Source organism: Oncorhynchus nerka, linkage group LG25 (assembly GCF_034236695.1).
Source record: "Oncorhynchus nerka isolate Pitt River linkage group LG25, Oner_Uvic_2.0, whole genome shotgun sequence".
In the NCBI taxonomy this organism is placed as follows: Eukaryota; Metazoa; Chordata; class Actinopteri; order Salmoniformes; family Salmonidae; genus Oncorhynchus; species Oncorhynchus nerka.
In genome coordinates, this window is record NC_088420.1 from 51,115,090 (window position 1) to 51,136,161 (window position 21,072).

Here is a 21,072-nt window from a genome sequence, read left to right on the forward strand (position 1 = left end):
TTCTTTGGATGCAACTCAGCATTCTTTGTCCTCCAAACACGACGAGTTGAGTTTTTACCAAAAAGTTATATTTTGGTTTCATCTGACCATATGACATTCTCCCAATCTTCTTCTGGATCATCCAAATGCTCTCTAGCAAACTTCAGACGGGCCTGGACATGTACTGGCTTAAGCAGGGGGACACGTCTGGCACTGCATTTGAGTCCCTGGCGGCGTAGTGTGTTACTGATGGAAGGCTTTGTTACTTTGGTCCCAGCTCTCTGCAGGTCATTCACTAGGTCCCCCCTTGTGGTTCTGGGATTTTTGCTCACCGTTCTTGTGATCATTTTGACCCCACGGGGTGAGATCTTGCGTGGAGCCCCAGATCGAGGGAGATTATCAGTGGTCTTGTATGTCTTCCATTTTGTAATAATTTCTCCCACACTTGATTTCTTCAAAACAAGCTGCTTATCTATTGCAGATTCAGTCTTCCCAGCCTGGTGCAGGTCTACAATTTTGTTTCTGGTGTCCTTTGACATCTCTTTGGTCTTGGCCATAGTGGAGTTTGGAGTGTGACTGTTTGAGGTTGTGGACAGGTGTCTTTTATACTGATAACAAGTTCAAACAGGTGCCATTAATACAGGTAACGAGTGGAGGACAGAGGAGCCTCTTAAAGAAGAAGTTACAGGTCTGTGAGAGCCAGAAATCTTGCTTGTTTGTAGGTGACCAAATACTTATTTTCCACCATAATCTGCAAATAAATTCATGAATAATCCTACAATGTGATTTTCTGGATTTTTTTTTCTAATTTTGTCTGTCATAGTTGAAGTGTACCTATGATGAAAATTACAGGCCTCTCTCATCTTTTTAAGGGAGAACTTGCACAATTGGTGGCTGACTAAATACTTTTTTGCCCCACTGTACATGTGTTTTTGGAGAGGTTTTGGGGGCTGCCTCACTGAGCGCCCTGGGAGCTGTTGTTGTGGCGGGCTAAATGCCTTAAGTGCCCACAATGGCATCTAGGATTTGACACCAGAAACCCTCCGGCTGCTGGCTTGCCTCTCTAGCCGCTAGGCTACCTGCCGCCCACAGGAAGGACATCGAGAAGAACGTGATTCAAAGCTATAACCCATCTCAATCTTTTTATTTCATTTTGACGTCCACCTTTACCATTAATATGTATATCAATTGTTATTGAACAGGGGAAAAGATAACAGTTTCCACAGCATATCACAGAATAGGATTATTCAACAACTGAGGTACAGAAGTCGTGTAATGGCCAATCATTTTCTGAAAACCAATGGTAAAAAGATTTACAATGTATTACAGCACCTCAAGTAACAGTACTTCTCTTTACAGTTGGCCTACATGTGCAATGTATGTTGCCTCCTTATTTGAAATGTCATTATTACATATTAGTCATATTTTGCTGTGAGTGTTTGAGAAATAGTAAATGAACATGAATTACTTAAGTGATAATGCCCTCGAAGCCGGTGTTTCTGGGATATATTGGCACGGGTGATGTTAGGCCAGAGACTTTGTCTAGGTCCAATATATCCTCCAAACACCGGCTTCGAGGGCATTATCACTTTTATACAACGGGTTACCAACACATTCAAATAATGGTTGACATATTTTCATGAACTTTATTTTGATTAATTTATTAATACTATTTCATCCTACCACAAGATATAGTCCTGACACAAATCTAGGGTTGCTACCCAAGTCGGCTGGTCATCCGTCCTATCGGTTCGGTTGCCGGAGATGCGACCCAGTCGTTCAGTCTTTTTGTTCTACATCTATGGACGTGTCCCAGTCATTCATTTTTTGTAATGCTCCATTGCCATACTGCTAACTTACAGTCATGTCAAACAGTGCAGCCAGAATAACAACAGTAGCTGCATTTGCATTTGTTTAAGCTGTTTTCTAGTGACATTTATTTGGATACATCCATAACAATGAGGTAATGATGCACTATTTCACCTGCCTTAGAAAATGTGCACTCTCCTCAGGACACTGTTCTTCTGAGGAGCTAGCCAACAACACAGCTAACACAATCACTTCAAACTGAAGCTGGAAATACTGCAAACTAGCTGCACTTTGTTTCGTTTGACCTTTTTTCAATTGACATTTCTTTGTATATATCCATAAAAATTATGATTTCGACTGGATGAGAAACGCTGCTGCCTATTTGTTACGTCCCAAAACGTTCATTACTATGGGACAGATGGGACAGATCGAATTTGAATATTGAAACAATGTTGTAAATGTCGAGAGAGTTTATACTGACACAAATCTCCGCTGTTGAAAACTAAATGTTAGTCTAAAAGAAATGTGAGATAATGTCTAGATACTTTTTATAGTGGAGATCGAGTTTATAAATTGCCCGGCTGGGCTGATGAGACAGTGGATTGCTCTGTCAGATGGAACAGAGTACATAGACATTTTAACATCATAGATTTAGCCAGTGGTAACTTGTGGAATAGACACCGTCTGGAATACGGTTTTAACCAATCAGCATTCAGGATTAGACCCACCCGATGTATAAAGTATATTAGTACATTGATATTGACACATCAATTATATATCCGTGTGTTTCACAAAGATATGACAAAGTATGTTACAAGTGAATTCCTCTTCAATAACATAATCAACACCTCAAAATTCTATTAGAATTATAAAACCGTAACATTAAGCATAATTACACAACCAATAGGCTATTTTACCCATGTAAATAGGTCATAAAAAACAGTCAAACTCTAATAAGCACACTGAAAAGCAGGGAGACTTTACTAGACACTTGACTCCAAATAAGGTTATTATCATTTATACACAAACTCAAAGAAACTCAGTCTATTCCAACATCGCAGTTAATTTCCTTCAAAGAAGAAAGCTCTAGTCCATCAACAACAGCAGCCTTCCCTCTCCCTAAAATAATATACAGTCTCTTTAATTGGCAATCATTTCCTTCCTCTCCTCCATCAAATGAGTGAAACGGAAGTAAGTCGAACTTTCTGTATCATTTTCCCCAGGCAGCGTCAAAGAAGCATTGTGTTCTGTACTGGGAAATTTGTCTAGACCAACATTTACACTCCCTTTGGGTGAGCTGGCCCCATGCCCTATTGGTCCAGAGAGGTAAGGCCCGCCTCCGTTCTGGATGACTGAGATATCATTGGTCCTCAAGGCCAAATTCTTAGAGAAGGAGTCTGTACAGTGGTTCCAGAGACTAAAGGAGTCTCCATTACTGGACCTAATGTCTGGCCTCTGAATTGGCTCTGATAGCTTCACAGGATGGGTTCCCATAAACATCAATGGTCCGTCCACAGACAGTCTGCGTCCTCGCCTGGTGGGGGCACTACTCCACATGTGAGTTCCCATATGGACCTACATGAGGAAGAGAGCAATGGTGAGTTACACTCCTTTTATGAAGACAAATATCACAGTGTAATGATTCGATACACTTAATCTCCCACGATTTAGCAGGTGTGAGCACCTTTTGAAATTGGGAAGGGGAGGGGACATTTGGCCCATAGCATTGACCAAAACTTGCAGAGGGAGGGGGGTGGAGCAACCGCCCTGCTTCCGCTTCCCGTTTTAGTATATTTTCTCATACATCTCCCCAAAAACTGAATTGAGGAGCTGGCACGAGATTTTTATTCTGGGATGTTGAGACCTTCGTGGGTGGTTTGAAGTCAGATACAAATCTGATTCCTGCCCATGTGACATGTGTCTGTAACAGTCAAATCTAATTTGTTTGCCCTCGAGTGTTTTTTTAGACTGTTATTTGGCATATCTCATTGCTTGCTAACTACTCTGTTGACAGTTTGACAAGAACATGTGGTACCTATTTAGCTTGTTCAGGATTTACAAACAAATGAGTGAATGTTAAACAGCTACCTAGGTAGCTAACTCAGTTGACTGCCCTGGCTAGCCAAAAAGGACTTTTGAAAAGTTGTATAATCTTATCCTTCGAGGCTTTAAAAGTGTTCCTACACTATGATTTTGAACATCCAAAGCAACTGGGAAACGTCCATGGCAAGCATTGTTGTCACCTTAGCTTGCTACATAACTTCCTAGTGATAGGAAGCCTGAGCACCACCACCAATCAGCCTACACCTCTGTGCACACACCTGCCATTACTATGACAACTAGCATAGTCGTGTCAGCAAATGACTGCTGTCTGAACACACACAAATCCGATGGGGTTACTTGTCTCTTGCTGTTTGGACAGACAGTATTCCAAAATGGATTTGAAAACACAACTGATTTGTGCATGAAGGCCTGAAGTGTGAACAAGCCATTAGATCATGAAGATGGTGCTGGCTAAAGCTAAAACTGGCGAGTGTAGAGAGTATCCACGTCGGCACCAACGATGTTAGGATGAAACAGTCAGAGATCACCAAGCGCAACATAGCTTCTGCGTGTAAATCAGCTAGAAAGATGTGTCGAGTAATTGTCTCTGGCCCCCTCCCAGTTAGGGGGAGTGATGAGCTCTACAGCAGAGTCTCACAACTCAATCGCTGGTTGAAAACTGTTTTCTGCCCCTCCCAAAAGATACAATTTGTAGATAATTGGCCCTCTTTCTGGGACTCACCCACAAACAGGACCAAGCCTGACCTGCTGAGGAGTGACGGACTCCATCCTTGTAAGTCGCTCTGGATAAGAGCGTCTGCTAAATGACTTAAATGTAATGTAAATGTAGCTGGAGAGGTGCTCTCATCTTATCTATCAACATAGACAGGGCTCTAACTTCTCTAGCTCCACAATGAAATAGGGTGCAGGCCAGGCAGCAGGCTGTTAGCCAGCCTGCCAGCATAGTGGAGTCTGCCACTAGCACAGTCAGTGTAGTCAGCTCAGCTATCACCATTGAGACCGTGTCTGTGCCTCGACCTAGGTTGGGCAAAACTAAACATGGCGGTGTTCGCCTTAGCAATCTCACTAGGATAAAGACCACCTCCATTCCTGTCATTATTGAAAGAGATCATGATACCTCACATCTCAAAATAGGGATACTTAATGTTAGATCCCTTACTTCAAAGGCAATTATAGTCAATTAACTAATCACTGATCATAATCTTGATGTGATTGGCCTGACTGAAACATGGCTTAAGCCTGATGAATTTACTGTGTTAAATGAGGCCTCACCTCCTGGCTACACTAGTGACCATATCCCCCGTGCATCCCGCAAAGGCAGAGGTGTTGCTAACATTTACGATAGCAAATTTCAATTTACAAAAAAGAATATGACGTTTTCGTCTTTTGAGCTTCTAGTCATGAAATCTATGCAGCCTACTCAATCACTTTTTATAGCTACTGTTTACAGGCCTCCTGGGCCATATACAGCATTCCTCACTGAGTTCCCTGAATTCCTATCGGACCTTGTAGTCATAGCAGATAATATTCTAATCTTTGGTGACTTTAACTTCTTGGATATAGGGGGCGCTCTTTTAATTTATGGATAAAAAAACGTTCCCATTTTAAACAAGATATTTTGTCACGAAAAGATGCTCGACTATGCATATAATTGACAGCTTTAGAAAGAAAACACTCCAAAACTGCAAAGATATTGTCTGTGAGTGCCACAGAACTAATGCTACAGGCGAAACCAAGATGAAACTTCAAACAGGAAGTGAGCCAGATTTTTGAGGCGCTGTGTTCCAATGTCTCCTTATATGGCTGTGAATGCACCAGGAACGAGCCTACACTTTCTGTCGTTTCCCCAAGGTGTCTGCAGCATTGTGACGTATTTTAAGGCATATCATTGGAAGATTGACCATAAGAGACTACATTTACCAGGTGTCCGCCTGGTGTCCTCCGTCGAAATTGGTGCGTAATCTCCAGCTGCATGTATTTTCCCATGTGATTCAGAGGAGAAACCAAACTGCCACGAATGACTTATCATCGAATAGATATGTGAAAAGCACCTTGAGGATTGATTCTAAACAACGTTTGCCATGTTTCTGTCGATATTATGGAGTTAATTTGGAAAAAAGTTTGGCGTTTTGATGACTGAATTTTCAGGTTTTTTTCTCAGCCAAACGTGATGAACAAAACGGAGCGATTTCTCCTACACAAATAATATTTTTGGAAAAACTGAACATTTGCTATCTAATTGAGAGTCTCCTCATTGAAAACATCCGAAGTTCTTCAAAGGTAAATTATTTTATTTGAATGCTTTTCTTGTTTTTGTGAAAATGTTGCCTGCTTAATGCTAGGCTTAATGCTATGCTAGCCATCAATACTCTTACACAAATGCTTGTTTTTCTATGGTTGAAAAGCATATTTTGAAAATCTGAGATGACAGTGTTGTTAACAAAAGGCTAAGTTTAAGAGCCAATATATTTATTTAATTTCATTTGCGATTTTCATGAATAGTTAACGTTGCGTTATGGTAATGAGCTTGAGGCTATAATTACGATCCCGGATACGGGATTGCTTGTCGCAACAGGTTAATATTCACATGGAAAAGTCCACAGACCCACTCCAAAAGGCTTTCGGAGCCATCAACGACTCAGTGGGTTTTGTCCAACATGTCTCTGGACCCACTCACTGTCACAGTCATACGCTGGACCTAGTTTTGTCCCATGGAATAAATGTTCTGGATCTTAATGTTTTTCCTCATAATCCTGGACTATCGGACCACCATTTTATTACGCTTGCAAATGCAACAAATAATCTGCTCAGACCCCAACCAAGGAACATCAAAAGTCGTGCTATAAATTCACAGACAACACAAAGATTCCTTGATGGCCTTCCAGATTCCCTCTGTCTACCCAAGGACGCCAGAGGACAAAAATCAGTTAACCACCTAACTGAGGAACTAAATTGAACCTTGCGCAATACCCTAGATGCAGTTGCACCCCTAAAAACTAAAAACATTTCTCATAAGAAACTAGCTCCCTGGTACACAGAAAATACCCGAGCTCTGAAGCAAGCTTCCAGAAAATTGGAACGGAAATGGCGCCACACCAAACTGGAAGTCTTTCCGACTAGCTTGGAAAGACAGTACCGTGCAGTACCGAAGACCCCTTACTGCTGCTCGATCATCCTAATATTTTTCTAACTTAATTGAGGAAAATAAGAACAATTCAAAATTCCTTTTTGATACTGTTGCAAAGCTAACTAAAAAGCAGCATTCCCCAAGAGAGGATGACTTTCACTTTAGCAGTGATAAATATAAAAAACTATCGGCCTATATCGAATCTTCCATTCCTCTCAAAAATTTTAGAACAGGCTGTTGCGCAGCAACTCACTGCTTTCCTGAAGACAAACAATGTATACGAAATGCTTCAGTCTGGTTTTAGACCCCATCATAGCACTGAGACGGCACTTGTGAAGGTGGTAAATGACATTTTAATGGCATCGGACCGAGGCTCTGCATCTGTCCTCGTGCTCCTAGACCTTAGTGCTGCTTTTGATACCATCGATCACCACATTCTTTTGGAGAGATTGGAAATCCAAATTGGTCTACACGGACAAGTTCTGGCCTGGTTTAGATCTTATCGGTCGGAAAGATATCAGTTTGTCTCTGTGAATGGTTTGTCCTCTGACAAATCAACTGTAAATTTCGGTGTTCCTCAAGGTTCCGTTTTAGGACCACTATTGTTTTCACTATATATTTTACCTCTTGGGGATGTTATTCGAAAACATAATGTTAACTTTCACTGCTATGCGGATTACACACAGCTGTACATTTCAATGAAACATGGTGAAGCCCCAAAATTGCCCTTGCTAGAAGCATGTGTTTCAGACATAAGGAAGTGGATGGCTGCAAACTTTCTACTTTTAATCTCGGACAAAACAGAGATGCTTGTTCTAGGTCCCAAGAAACAAAGAGATCTTCTGTTGAATCTGACAATTAATCTTAATGGTTGTACAGTCGTCTCAAATAAAACTGTGAAGGACCTCGGCGTTACTCTGGACCCTGATCTCTCTTTTGAAGAACATATCAAGACCATGGCGGAGATCTGTCCGGGGGTGTCCTCGGATGGGGCCACAGTGTCTCCTGACCCCTCCTGTCTCAGCCTCCAGTATTTATGCTGCAGTAGTTTATGTGTCGGGGGGCTAGGGTCAGTTTGTTATATCTGGAGTATTTCTCCTGTCCTATTCGCTGTCCTGTGTGAATCGAAGTGTGCGTTCTCTAATTCTCTCCTTCTCTCTTTCTTTCTCTCTCTCGGAGGACCTGAGCCCTAGGACCATGCCCCAGGACTACCTGACATGATGACTCCTTGCTGTCCCCAGTCCACCTGACCGTGCTGCTGCTCCAGTTTCAACTGTTCTGCCTTATTATTATTTCGACCATGCTGGTCATTTATGAACATTTGAACATCTTGGCCATGTTCTGTTCTCCACCCGGCACAGCCAGAAGAGGACTGGCCACCCCTTTTAGCCTGGTTCCTCTCTAGGTTTCTTCCTAGGTTTTGGCCTTTCTAGGGAGTTTTTCCTAGCCACCGTGCTTCTACACCTGCATTGCTTGCTGTTTGGGGTTTTAGGCTGGGTTTCTGTACAGCACTTTGAGATATCAGCTGATGTACGAAGGGCTATATAAATAAATTTGATTTGATTTGAGATCATGTATTTTCAGTCTTGTGAATTAACTGCTTTCTATCCCTCTCAATCGCTCATTTTCTCTTCTCTCAGTCTCAATGTCTTGCTCTGCATAGACCATGGAATATGGTCATTGTAGTTAATTACCACGTATGTGGAATATTGGCCTGTTGGAAACTACAACTCCCTACTACATTGCACAGTTCAGGCTTGATCTGATTTATCTCTACAGAAACTGCCCAAGGAGCTCACAGAGCAAATATGAATTGAAAATGGCATTCAAATAATTGAACCGATGTCGGTCAATTAGCTGTTTAAAAACTGAAATATAAGCTACATTTTGGTTAATTCTGCAGCACTAATGAATGGAACAACGCCTAAAAAACACCGTTTTGACATTTTTTCGCTAGTCAATCAGTCTAAACCCTATCTCGTAAATGCAAAAGTGGAATGTACCTTCAGATTTCCTTTGGTGGTGAATGCCCGACCACAGACAGTGCAAGCGAACGGCTTCTCCCCAGTGTGAGTCCTCTCGTGGATTTGCAAGGCGCTGGAGGAAGAGAAGGTTTTCCCACAAGTGTGGCAGTAATGCTGCTTGGGAGTTCGTCGAGGTGGCAGGGCAGCGAGCGCTGGGGAGGAGGAGGCTGAGGACATCCTCAAACTCAAATTGCCTTGAAGATCCCTTGGTTCCCCATAGGGGACGCTACCCAGGAAACTGTTCACTTCTGGCTTAATCATTTGGGAGGCCAGAGGATTTACAAAAGAATTGGGGCTGGAAGCAAGGCTGGGCTCAAACAACTGGGATGGCAGGTCCCTCATCTGATGGGTTAGCATGTGCTGCTTGAGGTTCCCCTTAGTGGAGAACCCTCTGTTGCACCCTGTGCAAATGAAGGGTCTCTCCTTGGTATGGCTTCGATAATGGATATCCAAGGCACTTTGGCAGGCAAATGTCTTGCTGCAAATATTGCATGCAGTGTTCTTAAAAATGCCTCGTTCACAGAATGTGTGGACCATATTAGTGGGATTCGTTAATGGGTTTAAATTTTTTAAGTGGTGAAGAGATGCCATGCCAGTGTCAGTGAATTGCAGAGGGCTTGGATTGATATGTGCCTGGGATAAATCATTCTGGTACCTTTCCTCACAGCTTGTGGGGCTAGAACATACTGGAACACTCTCGCTTGGGGGAAAAAAGTGCTTTGCAGCTGTATTCTCAGAAACAGCAAGTCTCCCATCACTTCGGTCACCGCAAAGAGTTGATGATGAGTCATAGGCATATTGATCCTCTTTAGCCAGTCCCTTTGTCTTAAACCAGCTGACCTGCATCTCCTCCACTGGCCTAAGATAGTTGAGTTTCTTCTGGGCATCAAAGGAGCCTGCTCCTGTACTATCAGAAGGAGACAAGCTGCCAGATAAGGAGTTAATAAACCTGGACATACCTGCAATCCCACAGTCATTGAAGTCCATATCATCATCAGAAAGGTTCTCTAACTCTTCTAATTTCCTTTCATCCACTGAACCTCTGCCAGACTCCATTGACTTTTGGTAGTTCTGTTCAGAGAGTGGAGTGTTGGGAATCTGGCCACCCATGTGCATATGAATATGCTGCTGTAGGACAACAGTGTTGGTGAACGTCCTCTGGCATATGGGACAGGAGTGCTGGACCCTCAGTGGCGGCGTGGCACGATGAACTGCATGGTGCGTCTTCAGATTCCCTTTGGTAGAGAATGCCCGTCCGCACACTTTACATCTGAAGGGCCGCTCTCCTGTGTGGGTGCGGTAGTGCATCCTGAGGGCGCTCTGGCAACTAAGTATGCGGTGGCAAATGATGCACTCGTTGAGGTCCGTAATCTTCTTGTCAATGTTCTCCACTAGCTGCTGGAGTTTTGAGGTCTCTGATGTCTGCAGGGGATCATGGACTCCTCCTCCGAAGGGATGTTTGATCTTGAACTGCTCCAACTTGATGGGATTTGTGCTAATGGAAGTGATGTTGGCGGATATATAGTCAGCTGATCCTTCTTTTCTCGAACTCATCCTTGAGACAAAGGTCAAAGGGGGTTTAACCTCTTCTCTTTTCAGATTCAAGGTGGAGACGGTGGGGACTTTGCCAGGCTCTACAAGGTCAACACACTTGGTAGACTTTACCGCACTAGATGATTCACGTACGCCTGGACTGGAAAGCGTGGTTATTGAGACAGGCTGCTCCTCTTTCTTGATAAGAAAAGGTAAGTTGGGTGAAACAGTTGGGAGCAACCGGCCAACAGAAGTAGTCAAGGTGGCTAGAGATGATTTACTCTCCAGCCAGCATGTAACTGGTTTTTGTGGTGGCATAGACATACCATAAGGGATTCCTGTGCTGGTTGGGATATTGTCAAGGTGTTCTGGAACAGGGTAAGGGTTCATCTGGATGTGAGGGTACCTCTCTTTGTGCCGCTGGAAGTGTACCTTCAAGTTCCCACGGGTGGAGAAACGATTCCCGCAGATGTTGCACTTGTATGGCCTCTCCCCAGTGTGGGATCGCAAATGGATCTGCATGGCACTGTCACTCCCAAATATCTTAGCGCAAAACCTGCATTTGTGTTTAAAGTAAGCCCGTTCAGAAGACATTTTGTGTTCTAAAGAAGTCGCATTGGTTGGTTTGTCTTTCCTTTGTTGGGCTAATGCCGTCAAAGCATTCAGATCCTCCACAATTGCACCAATGCTTGGTCCAGCACTCGAGAGTGTTTGATTGCTGGATGGTGGCTGAGGTAGACATGGTTTATTCGATGGGTTTAGCAAGATACCTGGGCCAAGTGCTGGTGAGTTCATTTTGGTATGGGCTGAAACATTTAGTTGAGGGTACAGACCTTTAGCATGAGTGTACTTCTTTCTAGAGTGGGGCTTGCTAACTGCTGAAGCTATGAGTTTACCCATGCTTTGTAAGGGTTCGGTGCCAGAGTGCACAATGCTGCTACCAAGGGGGCTATGTGGTAACTGTACTGTTGTTGTTAATCGTTTAAAGTGACTAATGCTGGCAGACTGAGTGGCGAGACTGTGGGCTAACCCAGTGGCTGCAGCTACCTGCTGGGATAGATGAGAACTGAGGGTTGTCAGCTGGGTGGCCTGCGTTGATGCTAGACTACCCTGAGGGCAGCTGATGGGTGTCTGTGTTGGAGACTCTGATTCCTCTGACCTCTGGGAGGCAAACAGTAAGACCTGGTGACAAATCTGATCCATCAGCTGCAACTGGTGGATCTGTTGCAGCTGCAGAGCCAGGAGTCTCTCCATCAGAGATGAGATGGCTATCTTACTACTGCCACTGTAGCCGGTGTCCGATCGGCTCTGCTGGCAAAACTGGGCCACGGCCACTTTAGTGCTCTCTAGGTTTTCAATGATGACGTTGCTGTTGAACCATGATAATGTCCCCTGCTGTTCTGACAGTTTGTTGCCAGGTTGAGGTAGTGAAATTGGGAGAACTGAGATACATGAGACAATATCAGTCAGGCTGTCAGTACTGCTGCTCCGGCTGCTACTGGTGCTATCTAGCCGGCCATTGCTTCTCTTACTTCTGGAAACATCCATAGAGTCTTCATTCCCCTCTGGTTTCTCCTCCAACAGATCACTGCACTCTTCCATTTCAGAGTTGTTGACTGTTTCGCCTGGTGTACTGGGCGACGAGGCTAGAGGGAACATTTCAGCAGACGACACTAGGTCTTCATTGTCATTGACAATCAGGACTAACTGATTGGAAAAGCAATCCCTGACATGTCGTTCCAGATCTGATAGTTCAACAAACTCAGCACAGCATCTACTGCAGACATGAGCACAATAGTCCAAGGTGGGGGGAGTCCCTATACCCTGGTGTGTGCCCCCTGAAACAGACAAGAAGGAAACAAGGGTTATACATAGCGGTGGGAAGTATTTGGGGGGAGGGATGCTGCAAAAAAAGAAATGCCAGGGGGAGGGGGGTGGGGGGTATGTCCCCCCACGCTGAAGATGTCTATATCGGTCCGCTAATACAGGACTAGTAAAGGCCCAGTGTACTACTTTTGTGAGAGAAAAAAAACATTTAATGGATTTCAGTGTTTACCAGCATTTGTAAATTGAGTCTTATAATTACCTGTACAAAAAAGTTAATCTGATAATACTTGTGGAATATAAAAATACTTGCTTCATATATGTTTTTCAGTTTCTTGAAATACTTTGCAAATGCAACTTCTTTCTATGTGAAAACTGAAATGGTCTTTTCATTCTTTCTCCATTGCAACTTACAGTAGTGAGTGCATACATTTTCGTGCTGGTCCCCCGTTGGAAATGAACCCACAACTCTAGAATTTAGAATTGCAAGTGCCATGCTATACCAACTGAGCCTCATCATCACATCATCACAAACCGCTTGATGTCTCATTGTACTCAAGTACTGTATTGTGCATTGTTTTTCTTCACGGTGATGGAAAGTCTACAGGTACAAGCGTAGATGACCAGCCTATGTAGAATACAGTAATGTACAGTACCAGTCAAACGTTTGGACACACCTACTCATTCAAGAGTTTTTCAAATGTTTTACTATTTTCTAAATTATGGAATATTAGTGAAGACACCAAAACTATGAAATAACACATGGAATCGTGTAGTAACCAAAAAAAGAGTTAAAGAAATAAAAACATATTTGTTGAGATGGTTTGGGATGAGTTGGACCGCAGAGTGAAGTAAAAGCAGCCAACAAGTGCTCAGCATATGTGGGAACTCCTTCAAGACTGTTGGAAAAGCATTACAGGTGAAGCTGCTTGAGAGAATGCCAAAAGTGTGCAAAGCTGTCATCAAGGTAAAGGGTGGCTACTTTTAAGAATCTAAAATCTAAAATATTTTTTGTAAAGAAAAAAATTAAGAAAAACCTTTGACTGGTACTATACATTTGCATTAAGTGGTTTGTGAGGATAGTGAATTAATACTGCAGAAAAATAGGTTGTTTTCCATGTTATTTGATCAAGAAAAATATTCAATTTGATGTGGAAGTTTTGTGTCTTCGCCCATAACTTTGCATCTTTTGAGAGTTTTGTTCTTTCTGGATTCCATTAGAAGGACAATCACAGCGAAAGGACAGGGAAACAATTCTTACAATTCCAACTATTGAATCCTGCCAGATACTGTTCTTAATTATACAACCATCTTTTTTGCCAAAGCAGAGATGCTGAAAAATTGTTTTTTTATCGGGATTTTTTAGGGGTGCTGCAGAATCCTCAGCACCCCATACATCCCGCAGCTGTGACTATATAGAATTTATATTTAGGGGAGAGTGGGGTAAGTTGAGCCAAGGGGGTAAGTTGAGCCACCCTTGTTTCTAGGAAACCATACACCAAATTAATAATTTGACCAAGTACTGAGGAATAGATGATAATTTCATGGAGTCTGTGAAGGGCTAAACCACATGGAAAAAGTGACAAGCAAGTTAAGTCCAAAAAATGTATTTTCACCAAGTCAAATTAATTTATTGTGTTAGAGGTTTCATGATGCTTGTATCCAAACCCGAAGTAGATACATGTATTTTAAGATTGTTCTCTATAAGCTTCAATATGAGGTCCTAAACTTAGCGTGAAAGTGCATCCTTGTAGCTGTGTGGGCTAATGTAGTCAAAATGTTTGCCTTTTGAGGTAAGTTGAGCCAATGGCCATGGGGTAAGTTGAGCCAATGGCCACGGGGTAAGTTGAGCCAATGGCCACGGGGTAAGTTGAGCCAATGGCCATGGGGTAAGTTGAGCCAATGGCCACGGGGTAAGTTGAGCCAATGGCCATGGGGTAAGTTGAGCCAATGGCCACGGGGTAAGTTGAGCCAATGGCCACGGGGTAAGTTGAGCCAATGGCCACGGGGTAAGTTGAGCCAATGGCCATGGGGTATGCTGAGTCAATGGTTGAGCCAATGGCAAGTTCATCAAATATAAGTGTTTTCTTCCCAGGTGTAATGCAAGGCATTATCGCTGGGATATGAGGTAACAACAAGGCCTGGTCTATGTTAAAAGTGTAAAAAAAATAAGTATAAAGTGTTTGTTAGGTGTTAAGCTTGTGTGAAAAGATTATTCAAATTATTAAAGGACAAAAAAGCAATTGTGATTGTGTTGAATAGTGTTTGCGAAGTAAAGATAGACATGGTTTTTAAATATTTCATTCAGTGCAGATATTTGTAGGCGGCTTAACTTACCCTGTCCCGCGGCTCAACTCACCCCTTCCCCGTGCCAAGAGACCACTATTTTTGGACAAGCTATGTTTACAATGTTTACATGAATACACAACATCCTGAAATACTGTATATGTAAATAACTTTGTTAGAAAGAATATTATATTTCCCTTGACTGAGTGATGCTGAATGTAAAAAAATGGCTTAATTTACCCCTCTCTACTCTATGACTTTATTTACTATATTCTGTCGAGCACCACCTCATTGACTGACCCATAGCGAAAAAGAAAGGAAGAGAAAAACAGCTATTGCACTTGTACCCCTTGTAGTGACATTGGGTAATCACTTATTAGACTGTATGTTATACAGCAATTGCCTACGATCAAAAGTAATAAAATAATGTAAGGGAACCCTTTAGTCTCAGAGCTCAAGGCTTTTCCAAATCTACAAGTTTAGGAGAGATTACACTCACAAAGGTGTCAGGTACAAGAGACACTGCCTGTCTAAGGGGATGGAGGAGTAGCTCTGATATTTTGTTCAGATCCCTCCCCACTCTATGGTAAACCTCTGCCACTAATGGCACGTTTTCCTCTATAAATATTATTTCACTTAGGAGTATCACAAGGACAGTGATAAAATGAATAATAATGTTGGTCATGTAGCCTAATTGCCCACCTTTTTTCATCAATTTGAAATTCAGTTAATAAATTCAATATAATTTAATGTAGCCAAATCATTTATTGCTTATATAAAATATTGAAAATGTCATTTCATTTTGATGTATTTACTCAGGATAGTCCAATCAGTAACACCTATTAACTCTAATGACTTTTCAGAATACATTATTTCTGTTCAATTCAAAGGGGCATAAACACAATGTCCGACATGAAAACTGAATCGTGATCATTATTCAAACTTTATTTGGGCATCATTAGGTCTACATTAATAAATAGACCTACAACAATGAAACATACAGACAATTGGACTAACAATCATATTTAGCATGGTAAAACTCATGAAAGAAAAGTTGCATGTGAAGACTCTATTGTGAGTCATCACTCAATGAAACAATTATAATTTCAACTTCTAATGCCCCGAACTCAGTACAGAATTGCACACTACTATTAAATTACATACATTTAACACAGTAATAACAATTAAACCTACAGTCTTGTCCCAAACTTACCGGTGGTTTCCAATAAAGGCGAATTATGATCCGACTGTACATGCTGAGGCTTAGCTTGCTTCCTGCGCGACATGATGTCCAAGGCGCAAACATAAATTCAGACAGAAGAGAAAACTTAAAAAAATAAAAATGTGTCTTCAGTTACGGAAGCTGAATCCACCCACCCAGTTTGTGTCCTATGAACTCTGTAGTTGTAGGCTAACTGCCAGCTGACTGAGCGTGCACCACCACCAGTTTCTCTTTCAAGGAGCAGTCTGCACTTGACCACACACAGTAGGGGAGACCGGGGTTGGTTGTCTCACTGGTTTGGTTGTCACGGTGTAATAATTTCAAGATAAAAATGTGTGTCCTCTATAGGAGAGGGCATTCATGTGGTCAATTCATTTCAGGATGACAAAACATTGAGGTGAGAGGAATTTATTTGTATTTATTTTTAAAAATGTTTTTTTTTACAGTGTGTTAGAGTACTGTACAGTATAGTTGAATTCAATATAGCACAGTAGAGTAAATAAGAGTACAGTATAGTTTAATTCAGTAGAGTACAGTGGTACTGAACTGTACTTTCCTTTACTGTACCCTACTGAATATACTCTATGGTAAATACTGTGCTCTACTTCTGTGCTGTCCAAACTTAGATGTCTATGATTGGTTCAGATTTGGTCTGGTCCAGATATTCTTGTCAAAACTGTGACTGAAAGTCAGCAGCATTCACACACGCACGCACGCGCACACACGCACACACACACACACACACACTTGTTCCTGTTTGAACAAGCATTCATTTTCAACAAAAAATGGAGTTAACACAAATGTTTACAGCTTTACTTTTTTCACTTTATTAAAATATTTAATTTTCTTCCAAATATCAGATGGTTACTTTTTGTTTATTAAGCATTCATATGACGATTTAAGTGGAGTACGAACTACAATGTCAAATCACATATTCAACTATGTTGAATTTATTTATATTTTTACTATTCAATAAATAAGGCTTTACCTTTTTTTTCTCCAAATAAAGGCTTTACTTTTTCAAAAAACTTTGTAAATTGGTTCAATTGTTGCTGAAAAACAACACCGTGACAACCAACCCCATACTGTGATAGGGCTGATTATCACAAGTGAGCAGTGTGTTAAATGGCTTATAACTCCATGTTGAAATAAGATAACACTACATGACCAAAAATATGTTGACACCTGCTCATTGAACATCTCATTCCAAAATCATGGTCATTTATATGGAGTTGGTCCCCCCTTTGCTACTATAACAGCCTCCACTCTTCTGGGAAGGCTTTCCACTACATGTTGGAACATTGCTGTGGGGACTTGCTTCCATTCAGCCACAAGAGCATTAGTGAGGTCAGGCACTGATGTTGGGTGATTAGGCCTGACTCGCAGTCAGCGTTCCAATTCATCCCAAAGGTGCTTGATGGGGTTGAGGTCAGGGCTCCGTGCAGGCCAGTCAAGTTCTTCCACAATGATGTCAACTAGCCATTTCTGTATGGACCTCGCTTTATGCACAGGGGCATTGTCATGCGGAAACAGGAAAGGGCCTTCCCCAAACTGTTGCCACAAAATTTTGAATGTCATTGTATGCTGTAGCGTTAAGATTTCCCTTCGTTGGAAGTAAGAGGCCTAGATCATTATTCCTCCTCCGCCATGCTTTACAGTTGTCATTATGTATTCAAGCAGGTAGTGTTCTCCTGGCATCCGCCAAACCCAGATTCTTTACTCCAGACAACACGTTTCCACTGCTCCAGAGTCCAATGGTGGCGAGCTTTACACCACTCCAGCCGACGCTTGGCATTGCGCATGGTGATCTTAGGCTTGTGTGCGACTGTTCAGCCATGGAAACCCATTTCATGAAGACCCTCACAAACAGTTATTGTGCTGACGTTGCTTCCAGAGGCAGTTAAGAACTCGGTAGGGAGTGTTGCAACCGAGGACAAAGGATTTGTACGAGCTACGTGCTTCAGAACTTGGCATTCCCATTCTGTGAGCTTGTGTGGCCTACCACTTCAGGGCTGAGCTGTTGTTGCTCCTGCACATTTTCACAACACAATAACAGCACTTATACAGTGCATTGGAAAAGTATTCAGACTCCTTGACTTTTTTCACATTTTGTAACGTTACAGCCTTATTCTAAAATGCATTAAATATATGTTTTTCAGCGGCAGGGACTGGGAGACTAGTCAGCAAAGTACAGAGAGATTGTTGATGAAAACCTACTCCAGAGTGCTCAGGACTTCAGGCTGGGTCGAAGGTTCCCCTTCCAACAGGACAACGACCCTAAGCCCACAGCCAAGACAACACAGGAGTGGCTTCGACTTGAACCCGATCGAACATCTCTGGAGAGAGCTGAAAATAGCTTGATGAGGGGAAAAAACAACAATTGAATCCATTTTGGAATAAGGCTTTAACATAAGAAAATGTGGAAAAGTGAAGGGGTCTGAATACTTTCTGAATGCCCTGTAGTTGACCAGGTCAGAAATCGTCAACCCTGATACTTTATTTGGCAGTTAATCAGCACTTACTATAGCATTTCTTTTTTTAAATGTACCTCTTGAAATGGGAATACTTGTTTTTTTCTGAAGTTGAACATGTGCTCTTTATGACATAACGTTTATTTGACCAATTTACACTTCACTAAAGGTACCGAATTGGTGGAACAACCCATCTATCAATAATAGTCAAGCTCCTGGGTAGTGTTGATATCCCAACCAATTGTCCTATACTTGAAAAAGTACACATAAACTAAAGGTGAAATTCAACAAACTTCACAGTTTTATTGAATTGTTTTTGACAATATTAAAATTCAGAACTTGCATTCAATTAAATCACTGGAAAAGTCCTTAGGAAGTGGATTAAAAATAGGCTCTTAGTTATTGTGCTCATTGTTAAGTGTTTGATATTGTAGTCTGTTTCTAGTATTCAGCATGACTTGAAGTCCTCAATGCTGGCCAGCACTGCTATTGGTAACCAAGCTATTGTATCAAAACAGACAGGGGGGAAGAAAGAGATGGATTGTGAGTGTTTATAGGCTACCTATCTGTGGAAGTGTGTATCTGCTGGTGCAATGTCACAAATCTGTGAGTGTGTGCAATCATTTGGCTGAAACAGTTTACGCGAATAAGGCTATTGGTTTACTCATTCATCTTAAAATGACAATTAAGTATGTTTTCGTTTTATCTTATTGTAGATTAGAAAACTTCTAGCCCACTGTTTCCACACAACATAATTAACTGGCACTTTTTCAGTGTTCTCATGAACAAAAACTTGGGTGACCTGAGTCAGTCAACCAACTACCTTAGAGGTTTGGAATTTGCCTCCTCCTTTGAAGCTCTATGAACATGAAAACTACTGTCCACCAAATCCTTTGATTCATGGTTGACTCATTTCGAGGCTGAAATACATATCTGTCTGGCCGGCCTCTTTCACAGGTAAGGGCTGACAGAGAGTGCGCCAGGTGCTCCCTGCTACATCCTATGACTCACCTGCCTACCGTCATTAGATATGAAGGGGCCTGATGGCACATAAACATCCCAGTCCCAGGCCTGCAGGGCCTTAGAAACAGACTCAGGGGCCAAACGGTTGCAGAACAGTGAGGCGTGTAAACATTAAAAAACAGTTTCTTTCCAACCTTAGCTACCTTAAAGAGGCAGTCCAGACAGTTATGTATTTCTACAGCCTACTTACATATGAGCCAGTGTATGAATTAATATTAGAAACATCAGACAACAATGTCTTGCTTTTTTTAAAGGATGTAATGTAGGCCTAGGTTCTTTCCCTTTTTTTGGAGTTTTCTTTGCAAAGACAACTCAGTACTTAGGTAAATTCCTTGGTGGTCAACACTGTACCAATAGACATCCCAAAATCGAATTTACCCATGAAATCTTCCTCTAGATACTTCCTCTTTAAACTTATGGGGACAACACATTCATTTTGAAGACTGGGTGCCTGAATTATTCTATCATTTTAATTGTATTTTCCCCCATATTTTCCCTCCTTCAGTTATGACTGGCAGATTCTTCTGGCTTCACTGCTTTTCAAAAAAGCAAGGTTTCTGTTTCTGTCCCCTTATTCCACTGAAAGGTAGAGCTGTCAAAACCTCGTCTCTTATTGTCTCGCCAAGATGTCCAAGTTTTCCTTACAAGGTTTTTTTCTTCAAATTCCTCTCCGTTGATTAACATTGTGTTATTTAACTAAATCTGGCCATCAGGCCTTGCGGCAGAGGGAGGGAGTTATAAGGTGATTTTCACTGTAGAAGTTAGGCTTTGCTTTTGCATTTCACTGCATCTGAATGGACATCAAGCACAAAAGATGTCTGTAAAGTTCTATTTAAACCAAATTGAAAAGACTAATGGCTTGTATGAATGTGCAGCGGCATCGCGCGGTGACATAACGGCTTCCCGGTTATTAATTATTCAGGTGAACAACGCCTTATAAATTAGCAATAGGCCTATAGCCTTCATAAATCTGGAATTTATGTAATTTAACACCAATCAATTTCAAAATGGGTCGGACATTTCGACATGTACTTTGAGTTATAAGTGATTGTCATCTCATCACTTCGGAGATGACATTTTATTGACTAGAGAGGTTTAACTCAATCAGTTGGCAGAAGCTGATCACTGTCATGTAAAATAATCCCACTCGGACATAACAAAGAGTTTATTACCATTTATTAGGATCTCTCCACAGACAAGTAGCTAAACATGAAGTTAAGGCTTTCAAGAACGTTATCATCTATATCACATCTGACATTTTCTTGACAGGTTAAGTGGGACAAATAGAGCTATTACAGCTGTTATTGATTGCAACCGTTTACATTAGAATATTGCTCACTGCTCACCACTTATGCGTAACAATGACCCATTCCTTATAGAAGATTTCAAATGGCAGCCTGCATTAGTAGCTTAGCTAGCAGGCTAACAATCACAATGAGACAGACTCATCTCTCGCAGCTGTTGCTCTAGCACAATGTACACAAAGGCCTCAGAACAAACACAGAATTATGCTCAGTCACTGGTACAAACAGAGAGAAATGTATCACCAAATCGAAGAAATAAATGCATAGCGTCCCAGCTCGGTTGGTAAAACAATGGGCTCTGATGAAATGCCATTGTTTTTCCTCACAAGCGTTCATTTATGTGCTTATGGCTGTACTAGATAGACAGACACTGGACTGTTTCATAAAGGGATGCTGGTTGGTGTTT

The 21,072-nt window shown here is 41.8% G+C and overlaps 1 protein-coding gene across 1 annotated transcript; it reads right to left on the reverse strand.

Moving 5' to 3' along the window:
* Positions 1-1,188: 1,188 nt before the first annotated feature.
* On the reverse strand, positions 1,189-16,027 carry LOC115108984 (sal-like protein 1). The gene is made up of 3 exons (XM_029633532.2): positions 15,860-16,027; positions 8,983-12,374; positions 1,189-3,363 (listed from the first exon to the last, which is right to left on the reverse strand). The coding sequence occupies exons 1-3, from the start codon at positions 15,930-15,932 to the stop codon at positions 2,929-2,931; spliced, it is 3,900 nt and encodes a 1,299-aa protein (XP_029489392.1). The 5' UTR covers positions 15,933-16,027; the 3' UTR covers positions 1,189-2,928.
* Between the last annotated feature and the right edge of the window lie 5,045 nt (positions 16,028-21,072).

Excerpts from the sequence above, each read along its gene's own strand:
- LOC115108984 (XM_029633532.2), bottom strand. The coding sequence starts at position 15,932 with ATGTCGCGCAGGAAGCAAGCTAAGCCTCAGCATGTACAGTCGGATCAT. Across the intron at positions 12,375-15,859 it reads GCCTTTATTGGAAACCACCG|GGGGCACACACCAGGGTATA; the intron begins GTAAGTTTGGGA and ends TGTCTGTTTCAG. Across the intron at positions 3,364-8,982 it reads CCACCAAAGGAAATCTGAAG|GTCCATATGGGAACTCACAT; the intron begins GTACATTCCACT and ends TTCCTCATGTAG.